At 41.1% G+C, this 13495-nt stretch overlaps 1 protein-coding gene across 1 annotated transcript; it reads left to right on the top strand.

Annotated features, from left to right (window-relative positions):
• The first annotated feature begins 8518 nt into the window (after positions 1–8518).
• On the top strand, positions 8519–9145 carry LOC139450779 (uncharacterized). Its single transcript, XM_071232611.1, has one exon. It carries the CDS (start codon positions 8519–8521, stop codon positions 9143–9145), a length of 627 nt encoding a protein of 208 aa, XP_071088712.1.
• Positions 9146–13495: the final 4350 nt, after the last annotated feature.

Raw genomic sequence — 13495 nt, 5'->3', positions numbered from 1 at the left:
CCATTTCAAATTGAATTCAACGATTGATATCAACTTCGATGAGATCAAACAATACACCTATCAATCGATATCGATATCAGAAGTTTAAATCAAATACTGCCACTCCGTGAGAAGGAGTGAGAGAATCGAACTATTGACTTTAGCTATTTGTCACTAGGGCATGTACGTGAATGGGAAGGAGGCGGGGGAGTGGGGGGTGGGGTGGAGGGGTCGGGTAACGGACACACAGTATCAAGTAGGTTGTTTGTATGTGGTCTCACGCGTTCTGTTGTCGGCAGGAAAGTCAAACTATAAGAATGTGCAGGGGAGCGTTTGATCAGCATTAGGTCGGAGGTGTGTGTGTGTCACGGGGCAAGGTGGAGCATATATAGGGTGAAAGTGTTTTACCATTATTAGTCGTATGAAAGGTTCCTGGCTGTGCTATTTAATACACGTACAATATAACACAGTGTCGGTTTGTCCATTTCGCTCTACGGCTTGACTGAGGAGTAAATAATGTATGCGTCTTATGTCGGCGTTATAATAGTTCTTGATGGACCAATCTCTAAGAAGTAAAAGACTTTAGTAATCGGGATATGTATTCAGAAAACACATAAAACTGTAGACCAGTGTTAAGGTTCTCATGATTTGAATGAAACTGAACGGTTGGTTGTACAGTGTTAAGTCTATACAAGGTTGCGTTGTGTCAGCTACATATGAATTTAGAAAAACCACGCAGGTCTAATAGGGTTTGTTTGTTTGTTTGTTGTCTAACGACCCACCTAGCAATTTCCAGCAAAATGAAGGCAATCTGCAAAACGACGAGACTGGAGCGTCTTTAGCTTCAATTAAAACAAATTTAGCTGCATCTTGTTTGATTTTGAATTCCTTTGATACTTTATAAACATACAAAAACACTGCTTTGCTTGCAACCTTTACTTATATAAAAAATTGCTTTGCTAACGATTCCGTATATTGCCTAGCAACAATGCGTCATCAACGCCAAAATCCATTTTTTGTAATTGGTAAATATTAATGCAGCCAAACACATGTATATCTGAATGCCATTATATTCCAAGCAGCCTACAGCACATACGACTATAGACCGTCATGTATTTACACCTTGTATATAACATGCCTGCAATGGTGTCATGTGTTGACGTCAGACAGATAGACAATTGATTGTAGCTCAAGGGTCCCATTGTTCCTGGGACATGCGCTCCTTGTGTGTGGTGAATAGTTTGTTTCACGGATGTGTTAACATTTATACTTTGGGTAATAGAAAACACTCATTACCCATTCTATGAATAATTATTATATAGAAATCGCCTCTCCAAAATCCAAAAGTCGGGAAGGGTGCCCCTTATAATTAGAGTCCCTCAGGCATATCAGAAACGCATGGTTGTGGGTTCAAATCCCGGATTCGCCATGGCTAAGGTATGTCAGGTTTGTTTGCGACATACGCGTGTTACATATCTAAGACCTGCATCACTACGGGATTTCCTTCCACGACAAACTGATATACTGAAAGACTGATAAAAATGGCGTCTAACCAAATTCACTCGCTCACTCGTCGTACGCGTACCCCAAAAAAGTGTTGATTGTTGATTTGTTGATTGTACAAGTAGCTAATGGTTTGTGTGGTCCTTCACACACACACACACACACACACACACACACACACACACACACACACACACACACACACACACACACACACACACACACACATACACACACAAAGCCCCTGGGATGCATAGATGTAAGACATCCCGTGCTTGTCCTGAGCATGGCTTGAGGGTCGGGCAGTTACAGTGTGGGAGGTGTTTCATTTACGTGTGTCATCGTGACCCGATAGCGTTGTTCGCCGTTCATGCGATGACCCACTAGTGGCTTTTTACTTTTGGGCCCAGCTTATAAATTGTCAGCAGGGCTCCGACAACCATCAAACATTGTTTGGCCATTTTCACACAAGGCGATCGGAGTCTTTTACACTCGCAGTTGATCTATTCCCGTTTTGTGCAAGTGACCACAGGGATCGGTTTTATTATCCCTTTGTGGATACGGACCACTTATCAGTGCTTTCTATAAGGCGCCGTGATGTGGTATAAGGGTTTAGATAGGGTGTACAGCACTGTCACAGCTGAGGTTAATCTGTGGATGTAAATGTTCAGACCACTTCGCCAACATGTCTGTCAAAATGGTTCATATCAATGTCAAGCCACAATAATGTCGGTAATATGCAAATCGATCACAAAGGATTACTGTTAGGTCAGATTGTTTAATATCTCTTTTAATTCGCACTACAGCGTGTCAGCTTCCTTTGGGATGAAATCTTGAAATGACATTGATTATATATTCCAAAATCAATTAAACAAATTATCGACACTACTGTTCATTACGAACGTCGTCATTTCCCCACCCATTTTCTAGAGCAGATAATTCTTTTAAATTGTTTATATCCTCATCAAGTAGCAATGATGGTATGATGCTTGTAAATCGATAAGTTAAGATGGGCCAGGACGTGACAACACAACATAGCTTCGAGAAAACCGTCACATGTTTTAGATGCTGAACAAGACTGGTAGGCCATAAAGCATTTCAAAACACAGCTTCGAGAACACGTCCCTTTGCTTTAGATGCAGGGGGAAGACTCACGTAGGTCAGAACGCCTTAAAAAACAACTTCGAGAACACCATCCTCACTTTGAATGAAGAGCTAGACTGTGATAGGTCAGGGCATTGCGACAAAACATAGCTTCGAGAATACCACCCCTTACTTTCAATGAAGAGCTAGACTGTGATAGGTCAGGGCATTGCGACAAAACATAGCTTCGAGAACACCACCCCTTACTTTCAATGAAGAACTAGACTGTGATAGGTCAGGGCATTGCGACAAAACATAGCTTCGAGAACACCACCCCTTACTTTCAATGTTATAACAAGTATACATGTATAGTGCTCTATAAACAGCCGTGACAAGATCTAGTGGTTCGCCCCTCGACTACCTGACAACAGACAAATGTCATTAAAACGACACAGCGGTGGTCAAGGTACAACAGATATGCATCCGTACTCCTGTTGAATCCAGAGTACATATCGCTCAACCCTCAGATATGCACTGTATAATTATCTAACAAACAACTACGACAGTGACACGGTTAGACAGCAACATATCACTAGCGAAGTACCTCGACATTACAGTGCTCTTAAAGGGGGACTCGGCTCGGGTCAATTGGCAGTACCTGCAAGTTTGATTCAGGTCATTAAAGACCCACTTCGTGTGACTGCCAACGTAAACTTTAATGATGTATATACCAACCTAGCAGTTACCTATTAGCCTTAGTACGCATATGCAATATCTTTTACACCAGGCTTAAATTACATCTGGATGTTAGCAGGATGTGAGTGGTGAGTAGTCTTTCTGTGAAATGGTAACTGTTGGGTCTGAAATCATTTCGCCTTGAACAACTTATCATGTCCATGGAGTGGTTTGATCAGAAGTTCAAGGCTACAACATTTAAGCATCAGTAAAGCTTTAAAAATGTTTTATGGTAGATGTGCAGAGGACATTTCCAAATTTGAAGCAACCGTGACCAACATTACGTCCGATGTAATTCCCTATTTTGACCACATGTTCCCGTGTTGTTTTAGGTCAACATATGGCTTGCTTTTGCATGTATTTGTTACGTGTGCAGGAAACGCTCACCTTTTGTTGAACACCTGATATCATCACTATTTGATAGTGATTGATAAACACATGATCATGAGATAGTCGGTATGGTACATTCGACTCTGTTGTCAGCAGAGATTTATCACCGTGGAAAGGGTTTTGTTTATGGACTGTAGTCCTACACTTACACTCTGTTGTTAATGAAGTAAAACGACCGATTGGTTCAAGATTAACAAGGTTTAACATCAACGTATCGATAATAGAAATGCAGAACAATAAAATGCCACTAAACACACGATTAGTCCAGCACATAGATTGTTGGTACAATCGTATAACTTGGAGTAGCACTGATGGCATCTCTTTTGCACAACCTGTAAGGCAGATATCAGCCAAGTTTAGCGAAACCTCGGTAACTCGAACTCCTATTGATATTCGAGTCCATTTAGAGTTCGATACAGGCGTGCTGATATAAGACAATCATATCGATTGTGTCAGGGCTAAAAAGTCACATCGTCTTAAACGATATATCAGTCTAAAATTCGTCCCGATCGTGTTTCTAAGTTTATCAGCACCATATCCCTACACATGGAGTTCACCAAGTGGTAACCCTTTGAGACCTCCTCACTTTCAACTTTCCTCCAACACACAAGCTAGCAGGCCGTAATAAACTAAAATACTATTAAAAACAGGGTTAAACCAAACTCACTCTCAATTGCATGGGAACTATATGTACCACGGTCAAATACTCATATCCAGCCTGAGTATACACCTTGCAATCCCCGCAATGTGTTTACAGGCGACATTGATCTGTGTAAACAGGGTAACCATCAACTGCCTGACTGATTTACATGCTTAAACTTGAGATAGCAGGCGCACACAATTGGTTTTTAATAAGTACGACTTGTTAGAGCTGACAATCAACCCGAACCAAGCTCATCTTAAGAATAATTACCCTTTACCAATATAACTTCCGTGTTCAGTCCGGGGCAGCGGTTGTACAGTAGCATATAACAACGGACGCTTATTACAATGTCTTCAACACAGGGCGAGTAATTGCATGAACAGTAATTACAAGAACACAGTGAAAGGTATTCACGTCTTCCACTGCTACCGCGAGTGGGCCGGCGTATTGTACACGGCAGGGTAATATTTCAAAATGTCACCAACCACAATGGTCTCATTTCGACTGTACAAGTGAATGACCATATATCTTCTCAGTTCAAACACGGTGATCGAGCTAATGCTTTCTCCGCGTCTTATCAACAAGTAAAACCTTAAATATAGTGACAGTCTGTGATTAAGTGTTCTGCCACCAAGCGCATATATAGTATACTCGGCTGCCAGTTGAGTGATTTCTCCAAGAATACCCTGTGTCTAACAGATCGCATGGACGAATACCAGAGTCGCTGGACACTTTACAGAGATAGTTAGATTCCTATGCTTCCAGGTGTTAAGTCCCTGATTTAGTAATCAAACTATGTTGAGTCGGCGAAGGATTACACGCTCATTTGTTTTATATATTTACATATATAGGGACGTCGTTGCTGCCTTTGCGTCCCTTCGGCTGCCTGGAAGCTAAGACCGATTCTTGGTTTCTCAATAAAATACCAGTGTTCGCGTTTTTCACATAGAGATCAACGTCTACGAGTTGTAAAAATTCGGGCATTCGTCCCACGCTAGGCTGACATGCCACAATATAACTACAATACTGTTAAAAGCGGTGTTCAATCTCTCGGAAATAGGTCCCACTCTATATCAATATAAGTTACAATCGTTATCTGTGCATACAAAAAGGGTATCATATATCTATTATTATGCTAATCAATATTTCACTTATTTATAAATTCAAGCAATGGTAAGGTATTTGATCGCGTTTATTTTCGTCCCTATGTCGTCTCGCCTTAACCTGATCAGCCCTTGCGAGATATTGATTTAGCAATCAAACTGAGGTTTGGCGATATGCGCCAGGGAAACATCAGGAGGATAGGGGCAATGAGGGATTAACGTGATAAAAGTAGCTATGGTGTCAAAAACGCTTTTGACATTTAATGGCCCGTTTCCTCAAAATACCTGGACACTGTACACCCGGAACACGCCAGGGAATATCACTGAGAAACATAATCAACAGCGGGTTGGTGTTAAACACTGCTTTGTTTGAACACGTAGCAGCTCGACTTGGAATTGGAAGGTAATACTCTCTTCTCTCCATTTAACGTAGACGGGTAAGTAGCTGGAGCATGGCACAGTGCCTTCGCCTCTGGGGTATGGTCAGTTGGGCTTTGTGTTAAAATTTGAAGTCTACAAGTTGTATAAGTCCATTGTTGTTAACGGGTCCGTTTACTGTGCTGTTTTATTTCTGGTTAAATTGACAATACAAACATCGTGTGAGTCAGGTGTTCACTAGGTATACATTTCCACGTAAGGGTTAAGTGTATACAGTTCGATCGCTGGGTCATAAATGTATTAAATATCCGAGTATTGCAGGAATTAGTGTTTGATATACTGCAGGAGGCACTAGAAATCGACAGTTGATCACGTGAAGTATATTCATATCTCGATCACGATATCGAAAGGAACAAAAGGCATTTCAGGCAAGGCGTGATTATAAAGTTGTTTGAGTTTAAAACTGTTTGTGTACGAGACAGAGAACTGGTGACATAATTGTCGCCATCCTTAATTTTCGAAGGTTCCTGAGGTTCCTTATTGCTGATCTCATTTGTTCGATGACTGAATGAAGATAATTTTCCTGACGTTTTTTTATATATTTTTTTATTATATTATATCCGCTGAAATACTCCCGGGTCTAACTTAACCTCACCTCTCTTTCTCCGGGTCGCATACATAACCTCACCTCTCCTCCCTCGGGCCTCACTTAACTTCACCTCTTCCCTCTGGTCTCATACATAACCTCACCTCTCTTCCCTCGTGTCTCACCTAACCTCACCTCTCCTACCTCGGGTCTCACTTTACCTCACCTCTTCCCTCTGGTCTCATATATAACCTCACCTCTCTTCCCTCGTGTCTCACCTAACCTCACCTCTCCTCCCGCGGGTCTCACTTAGCCTCACCTCTCTTCCCTCGGGTCACATACATAATATAACCTCACATCTCCTCCCTCGGGTCTCACTTAACCTCACATCGCTTCCCTCGGGTCACATACATAATATAACCTCACCTCTTCTCCCTTGGGTCTCACTTAACCTCACCTCTCTTCTCCCGGGCCACATACATAACATAACCTCATCTCTCTTCTCTCGGGTCACATACATAAAATAACCTCACCTCTCCTCCCTCGGGTCTCACTTAACCTCACCTCTCTTCCCTCGGGTCACATACTTAACATAACCTTATCTCTCTTCTCTCGGGTCACATACATAATATAACCTCACCTCTCCTCCCTCGGGTCTGACTTAACCTCACCTCTCCTCCCTCGGGTCTCACCTCTCTTCCCTTGGGTCACATACATAATATAACCACACCTATCCTCCCTCGGGCCTCACTTAACCTCACATCTCTTCCCTCGGGTCACATACATAATATAACCTCACCTCTCTTCCCTCGGGTCACATACATAATATAACCACACCTATCCTCCCTCGGGCCTCACTTAACCTCACATCTCTTCCCTCGGGTCACATACATAATATAACCTCACCTCTCTTCCCTCGGGTCACATACATAATATAACCTCACCTCTCCTCCCTCGGGCCTCACTTAACCTCACCTCTCTTCCCTCGGGTTTCACTTACATCACCACTCCCTCGTTTGGATTAACAATCCCAAGCATGATATCGTCTTACATCCTGCAGAAAGTGTTTCTTCCTTTTCGGGGCGGTAACCTTCTGTGTATAACGTTATGTTCAGGAGTATGAATCACCGTAAAAGTTGTGCAGAAATAATGCCTTGTCTAATTCGTCAGAATACCCGGTAAACATTCTCCGACAAACGTCAATATTCGTTCGATAGATCGATTTGATTTTGGACTATGCTGAACGACTTACTGTCCGACTCTAGTCTATATCGTGGCGAATTGTGTCAAGTGTTTTATGTACATGACAAAACGGCGATTGGGCCACGTCGGAAAATGGTATTTTACGCCGCTTGAAGCAATATTCACCCAATATAATGACAAGGGCACACTATACAATGGCTTCACACACGTACCTACATGGGGAATCGAACCCGGACCTTCAGTTTTGCGAGTGAACACTTTAACCACTATCCTAATTCTAAGGCTAAAGGCTAAAGATATGTAAAACTACAGTATGAACTAAAATTATTTGTTTGTTTCTTTTTTACATAGGTTATTCGTGGATATAACGCATAGTATAAATGACAGGTCACATGTTTTTTTCTCTGTGATGTAAGGTTGTTGTATGTATGGAATGTAAGAGTGAGTAAGTTTCTGCTTTCGTCGCTTTCTGCAATATTCAAATCATTGCATGTCCTTCGGACATAGCCTCCGTGTTGGGAATCGAATCCGTATCTTCAGCGTAACGTGTCAACCATTAAGCTACCCCACCACCCTATGTCATGACTCGAAGGTTTTTACTTCTATTAATATCACATAAGTCATAGATTAGAATAGATCCAGAGCAACCTATGCTTCTCGTACGAGGCGAATTAATGGATCTGAGGGTCCGTCTTCACGACTTGGTTCATGGCTTGTGACCCAACGGCGTGGATCGGTGGTCGTAATATCAAAAACTTGATAACCTAGTCATGACACGATTATTTAGAGGATGCCGTCATGTAGCTGGAATGCTGTTACGTGCGACGTTCAGACGGTTAATGTGATGTTTCAACATTTTGACACTGTTTATAACTGAATTCAAACTTTACTTTTGACAACAGGTAAGACGCCATAATGAAGAAACGGGTTCTCACGAGATTTGACGAGAAGCAGATGGAGCTTGACCGCATCAAGGATGACTTCCGTCGTTACCTCGGCCGGTTGAACAGTCTGAGACTCCATTACAGGGATTGGTTTGACAGACAATTCCAGTCTTTTCTCGATGCTATTAAAATTGTGCAGCTAACATTCCCTTGCCTCGTGCCTCGAGAGATTGTGTACATGTCTCAGTTTGAACAGACGCTCGAGTTTGTTAAAAGGCTCCCCCAAAATGGCAAAACGTTTTGCCGCAACTTCGACAAAATGACGCAGTTTCATGGATTCTGGAATAGATTCTGTGAACTGAAGAAGGAAGGAGACGTTCTTAACGCCTCAATGTGTGCATTCTGTGATAGTATCACACGTTTACGTGAACCACAGCTAAGACTGGACATTGATAAAATGCAATCTCGCCTCGACCAAGCCAGCAAACAAGATTTTAATTTCACTAAACTACACAACGAGAGAGACAATTTGTTTGTGTATCGGATAGCTGGCCATGACGACAAACTCCAGCCTCTAGTCGGCTACCTACCTTATCTACTGAAGATCGCTACTGGCATCTGTTACTGGTCGACTAAACTTTACATAGAGAAGGAGTAGGTATTGCTCACTTGAAAGAGGGACAAATCTCAGTCTGTTGCCTGTTTCTAGTTTACTTCTCGGCATTGCAGTTAATGCTAGTCGTGAAAAGGAAGCATCGTCTGTGTGTTTGGGATGTACAAATAAATAACACAGTGTCCTCGAAGAACTTTAATCAAAAGTGCTGACTGTTAGTTATCCAGGGCTTAGTCCTCAATAAGTGGGAACCGTATTAGTCTTGTTATTATTTATTTGTTCATTTATTTATTTTAACAATTACTTTTAACGTTATAAGTAAGCGATGATTTGACAAGCAGGCCAGTCGTGACATGTTGTGTCCGCCACCCCTGGTACTGGAATCGGATTATAGCTAAAACTGCACTGTGTCTAAATGGCACCGATAGCGAAAAACAGACTGGCGAAAACGACGCCTGGTTTGGTTAATGTGTTACCGTTTTGACGCGGTGCGGTGTCCGCTTGATCCCCTGACACCAGTGGAACTCTTTGATTTATGCTCAATTTGTTTGCCACATGGTATTTGGACGTCCTTTCCAGTTATGTTAATGGTAACAAATGCGGGCCTTTGATTATTTGTTTACTGATGTACCGTACGTTTTGGGGCAAGTTCTACAATTTTCTGTTTAACGCTCTATTGAACACTTATACATCGTCTCAACAAAGACCGAGGTTCGACTCCCGTCTTGTGTAAAGACCATTTCGGTTGTCCTACCTTCTTTGATGTTGCTGTAAAGTCTTGTAAAGGCCCGCCTACGTGGTGAAGTTGAACTGCCCGATCTCCCGCCGCGTCATAACAAAAGGCTTTAAGTATTGCACTTGTTGGGACCATTCCTGGCGCTCGTCATTAAGTGACACAACAAGAAATGGTCGGCTCGGAATCAGTTTAATGTGTCTGAGTAGTGTATGTGTTGCACCCAATCTGTGCAACTGTCCATTGCTTGCATTGGGCAGGCCGTTTGCCAATGCGTGTAATGGGCAATACAGCTTGCCCAATGCACGCAATGTGCAAACAATTATCTGCTCATTGCATGCAATGAGCAATAGTTATGAATAAAAATAACTCTCCAAATATTTCACAATATGGATGACCAGCTTGCTCATTTCACGCAATTGAAGGTAATTATTATGCCCAAAGCACGCAATTGAAATTAGTATTGTTTTATATGTTTTGTTTTTAGTAATGTAAACTATTATTAAGTCTGTAAACTGTAATAAATAACAACCAAACAACTATGTGCGCGCAATGTGCAGTTGCACAGATTGGGTGTAACACATACATGATAATCTGCGGCATGGTATCTCAGTGGGCAAGCATTACAAACGTGGCATTAGTCCGGGTTGACAAATCCACATTATGAGCATAATCGAACGGATCCTGGTGCGGCCATGGGTCGCAACTCTGTATTCGAGAATGTTTACAGAAATATATTGAAGAAAGATAAGTGACATTTCAAGTGTATCGAGAGAAGTAACGTAACGACACGTTTTAAGTCATAATTTTATAACACAGATGTTGTTATTAAAAGTGACACGGCATTTGTCTTTGTTAGTTTACTCATTTACGCATGGCGTCCACCCCTACCCACTTCATATGTATAATATGTCCGATTTAATCTTTAACACTATCGGTAGAGGTAAGACATATCCGTATCAATGCGGATGTAATTTGACATATATTTTCCCTTCGTGTCACAGACTAACTGGCAAAGATAAAAGAAATGAATGACAATGTACTTTGAATATCTTTAGACAGCTTGGTAGGAAACCAGTTAGTAGATGAAGGCGCCTTCATTAGTTGGATTAGAAAAGTTACATTTTCGCTATTTTAAATTTTTTTAAATTTTACTCCCAATTTCGATATTTCTTTCCGTAAAGATCAGACAAAGTTTTTATGAAGGTGACCTAATCAGTAAATGAGCTTGTTGGAGTCCGCATTCTTGGAACGACCGAAGCATTCGGAAAAGTATATCTTACTTCTGTATCTTGGACACGGAAAAGTATATCGTACATCTGTATCTCGGAAACGATCATGTACGACCAACTCGGAATAGAGAGCAATACAATCGTGCTGTGTTGTGGATATGACTTCCCTTGTAGTTTCATAGCAGTCTATCAATCAGCGACATGCGAATTTATTTTATATGTGATTGCCAGTGGAGCCGAATCGTTTCAGAAAGCTGATATTTGCTCAAAACCCACACATCCTAAATGTTGATTCGTTAAGGATGTATCTGACGTGACTCCCCATGGTGGTTGTCAGATCATGATGCAGAGAGGTATACCGAATCAGGGTTATGATCTGAGACTGAAAAGAGAAATGCAAGAACTCCTGTGAAATTCACAATACCAGCAATGGATGTCAGCAAATGTTGGAACATGTATATCAATGCACAATTGTATGGAATATTTTATAGGTCAATTAATAACATGTTATAATGTGGTAAAGATTTGTTTACAAATTTATTAATTTATTATTATTTTTTCAATAAACAAATTTTATTTCTTAAACAATGTATATTTTCTTTTCTTTCTGTCCTAACATTGCGGAACAAATACAAGGGAGTGACTATAAAACATATGCTCTAAGGGGCAAAAGAAAGTATACACGTACATCATGTTGAAATGCCAATAAAATAATAACACAGTCTCCACTGTATTCCGCGGCCAAAACATCAAAATACTGCAGTATTGTTTTTGTAAGTTCTGCACACAATTCGGCAAACCTTGAAGCTAAGTTGTCATGAATTTCTTAGTATTGCACCTGCTGACAGGTTACGGACATTTTCTGATAAACTTATCCTCGGCTAGAATAGCATATTGAAGTTTACTACCCACGTGGTGAAGATACAGGTGGTAAGATACTAAATCCGCACGTCACATGTGTGTCGAACAAGGTTGACCTCGTTTTATTCGTTTTGATTGGATAACCGCGACCTCTCTGACACCGGAACTACTTTTTTCATTCATAAAAAAACAAATTCAACAACTACAAGGCAGAACTGAAGTAGTCTCATGAAAGCGAGAGACATTTACACGCACTTTATCAAACCAAACAAGACAATCGCACACATCAAATTCGTTTTGCAGTCTATATTAGTTATGCATAGAGCTACTACCGACATTATATAATCGAGCTATATCTATTTGCAGTGTACGACTAGCGACAGATCGACGGTCCCTTTTGAGCGTGACGCACCCGACCACTTCAGTCTGATTTAAGGTAAAAGGTTAAGCCTGGTGAATTGAAGTCAGTTTTAACTATCTGGACAGGTATCTAGACTTCCGTTGGATGCTCCGGTTGTGCCATCACTGTCCCAGTCAAAGCGTATTTTGTGTTATTGCTTCCGAAAGCGTTTGTTTATGAAGGAACACACACAACTGCACGATCAGATCACTCAAAGTGAACAGTTCCGACACAAATCATTCGAAAACTCTGAAAAGGTGTGCTTAACGTCGGTTTTTGTGGGTCAAAACATCCCAAATGTGACATTTCCTTTTGATCTCTGGCGAAAAACGCTTTGAGCAGATCATGGTTGTCTTTGCTTATTCCGATGATGACCTCGCCCTTCGTTCTAAGCTGTCGCTAACATGCAAGCAGACTTGAGTTTGTTGATTTCCACCTATTTACTATAGCATCGTACAGTTAACATAAAAGTCTTTGGCGATGCCCCCCTTCCAAAATGGCACGGACAGGATATACATTTAGCAGATAGATCAAGGAAACCGAACCATTTTGTTTGCACAGCCAGGACCCCGTCGGTGCGAGTGACCGAGTGTTGGTCCGAGATTCAAAGCGCGGCGCTAATTGACTTTTAAAGTTTTCTTACAGTTGACCTGCGTAGTAACAACAATGCGCTTGAATTAACATAAGTTGAAGAAATTCTAAAAAAAACAAATCTTGAGCGTTGGTGCTGTTATGTCTTCGCACACAACAGCAGGAACATGTTGTCAAGGCGTATGCATATACATGTCAAATGTCAAATGCCTATATTTGGTTGCCAATACGTGTGTTATAAATGAAATACCACACTCATTGTCGTTAGATACCATTTTTACGAAACTCGTGAACTGTCTATGGTATCTAACGAGAATGAATGTAGTATTTTCTATGAATCTTGTGATCAATAGTGTAAATATACATACATGAACTTTCGGTAAGCAATAATACAAAAGTCAAATTCTGTATATTTATTTCAAATACCAAGTTCTCCAAACGTAAAATTGTATACGTTTTCAACACAAATAGCATTAACACAAACAGCTCAAATACTCATTTGGAATGATTTAAAATAAAAAATATCAAACGCCTGATGGATAATCTGCCTTCCTCAAGTAGGGCTTGCTGAAGTTCCT

This window comes from Haliotis cracherodii, unplaced genomic scaffold, assembly GCF_022045235.1.
Source record: "Haliotis cracherodii isolate W230 unplaced genomic scaffold, xgHalCrac1.p SCAF_8, whole genome shotgun sequence".
NCBI classification, from domain to species: Eukaryota; Metazoa; Mollusca; class Gastropoda; order Lepetellida; family Haliotidae; genus Haliotis; species Haliotis cracherodii.
Note: the sequence above shows the minus strand (reverse complement) of the source record. Positions and strands in the feature narration are given on the sequence as shown.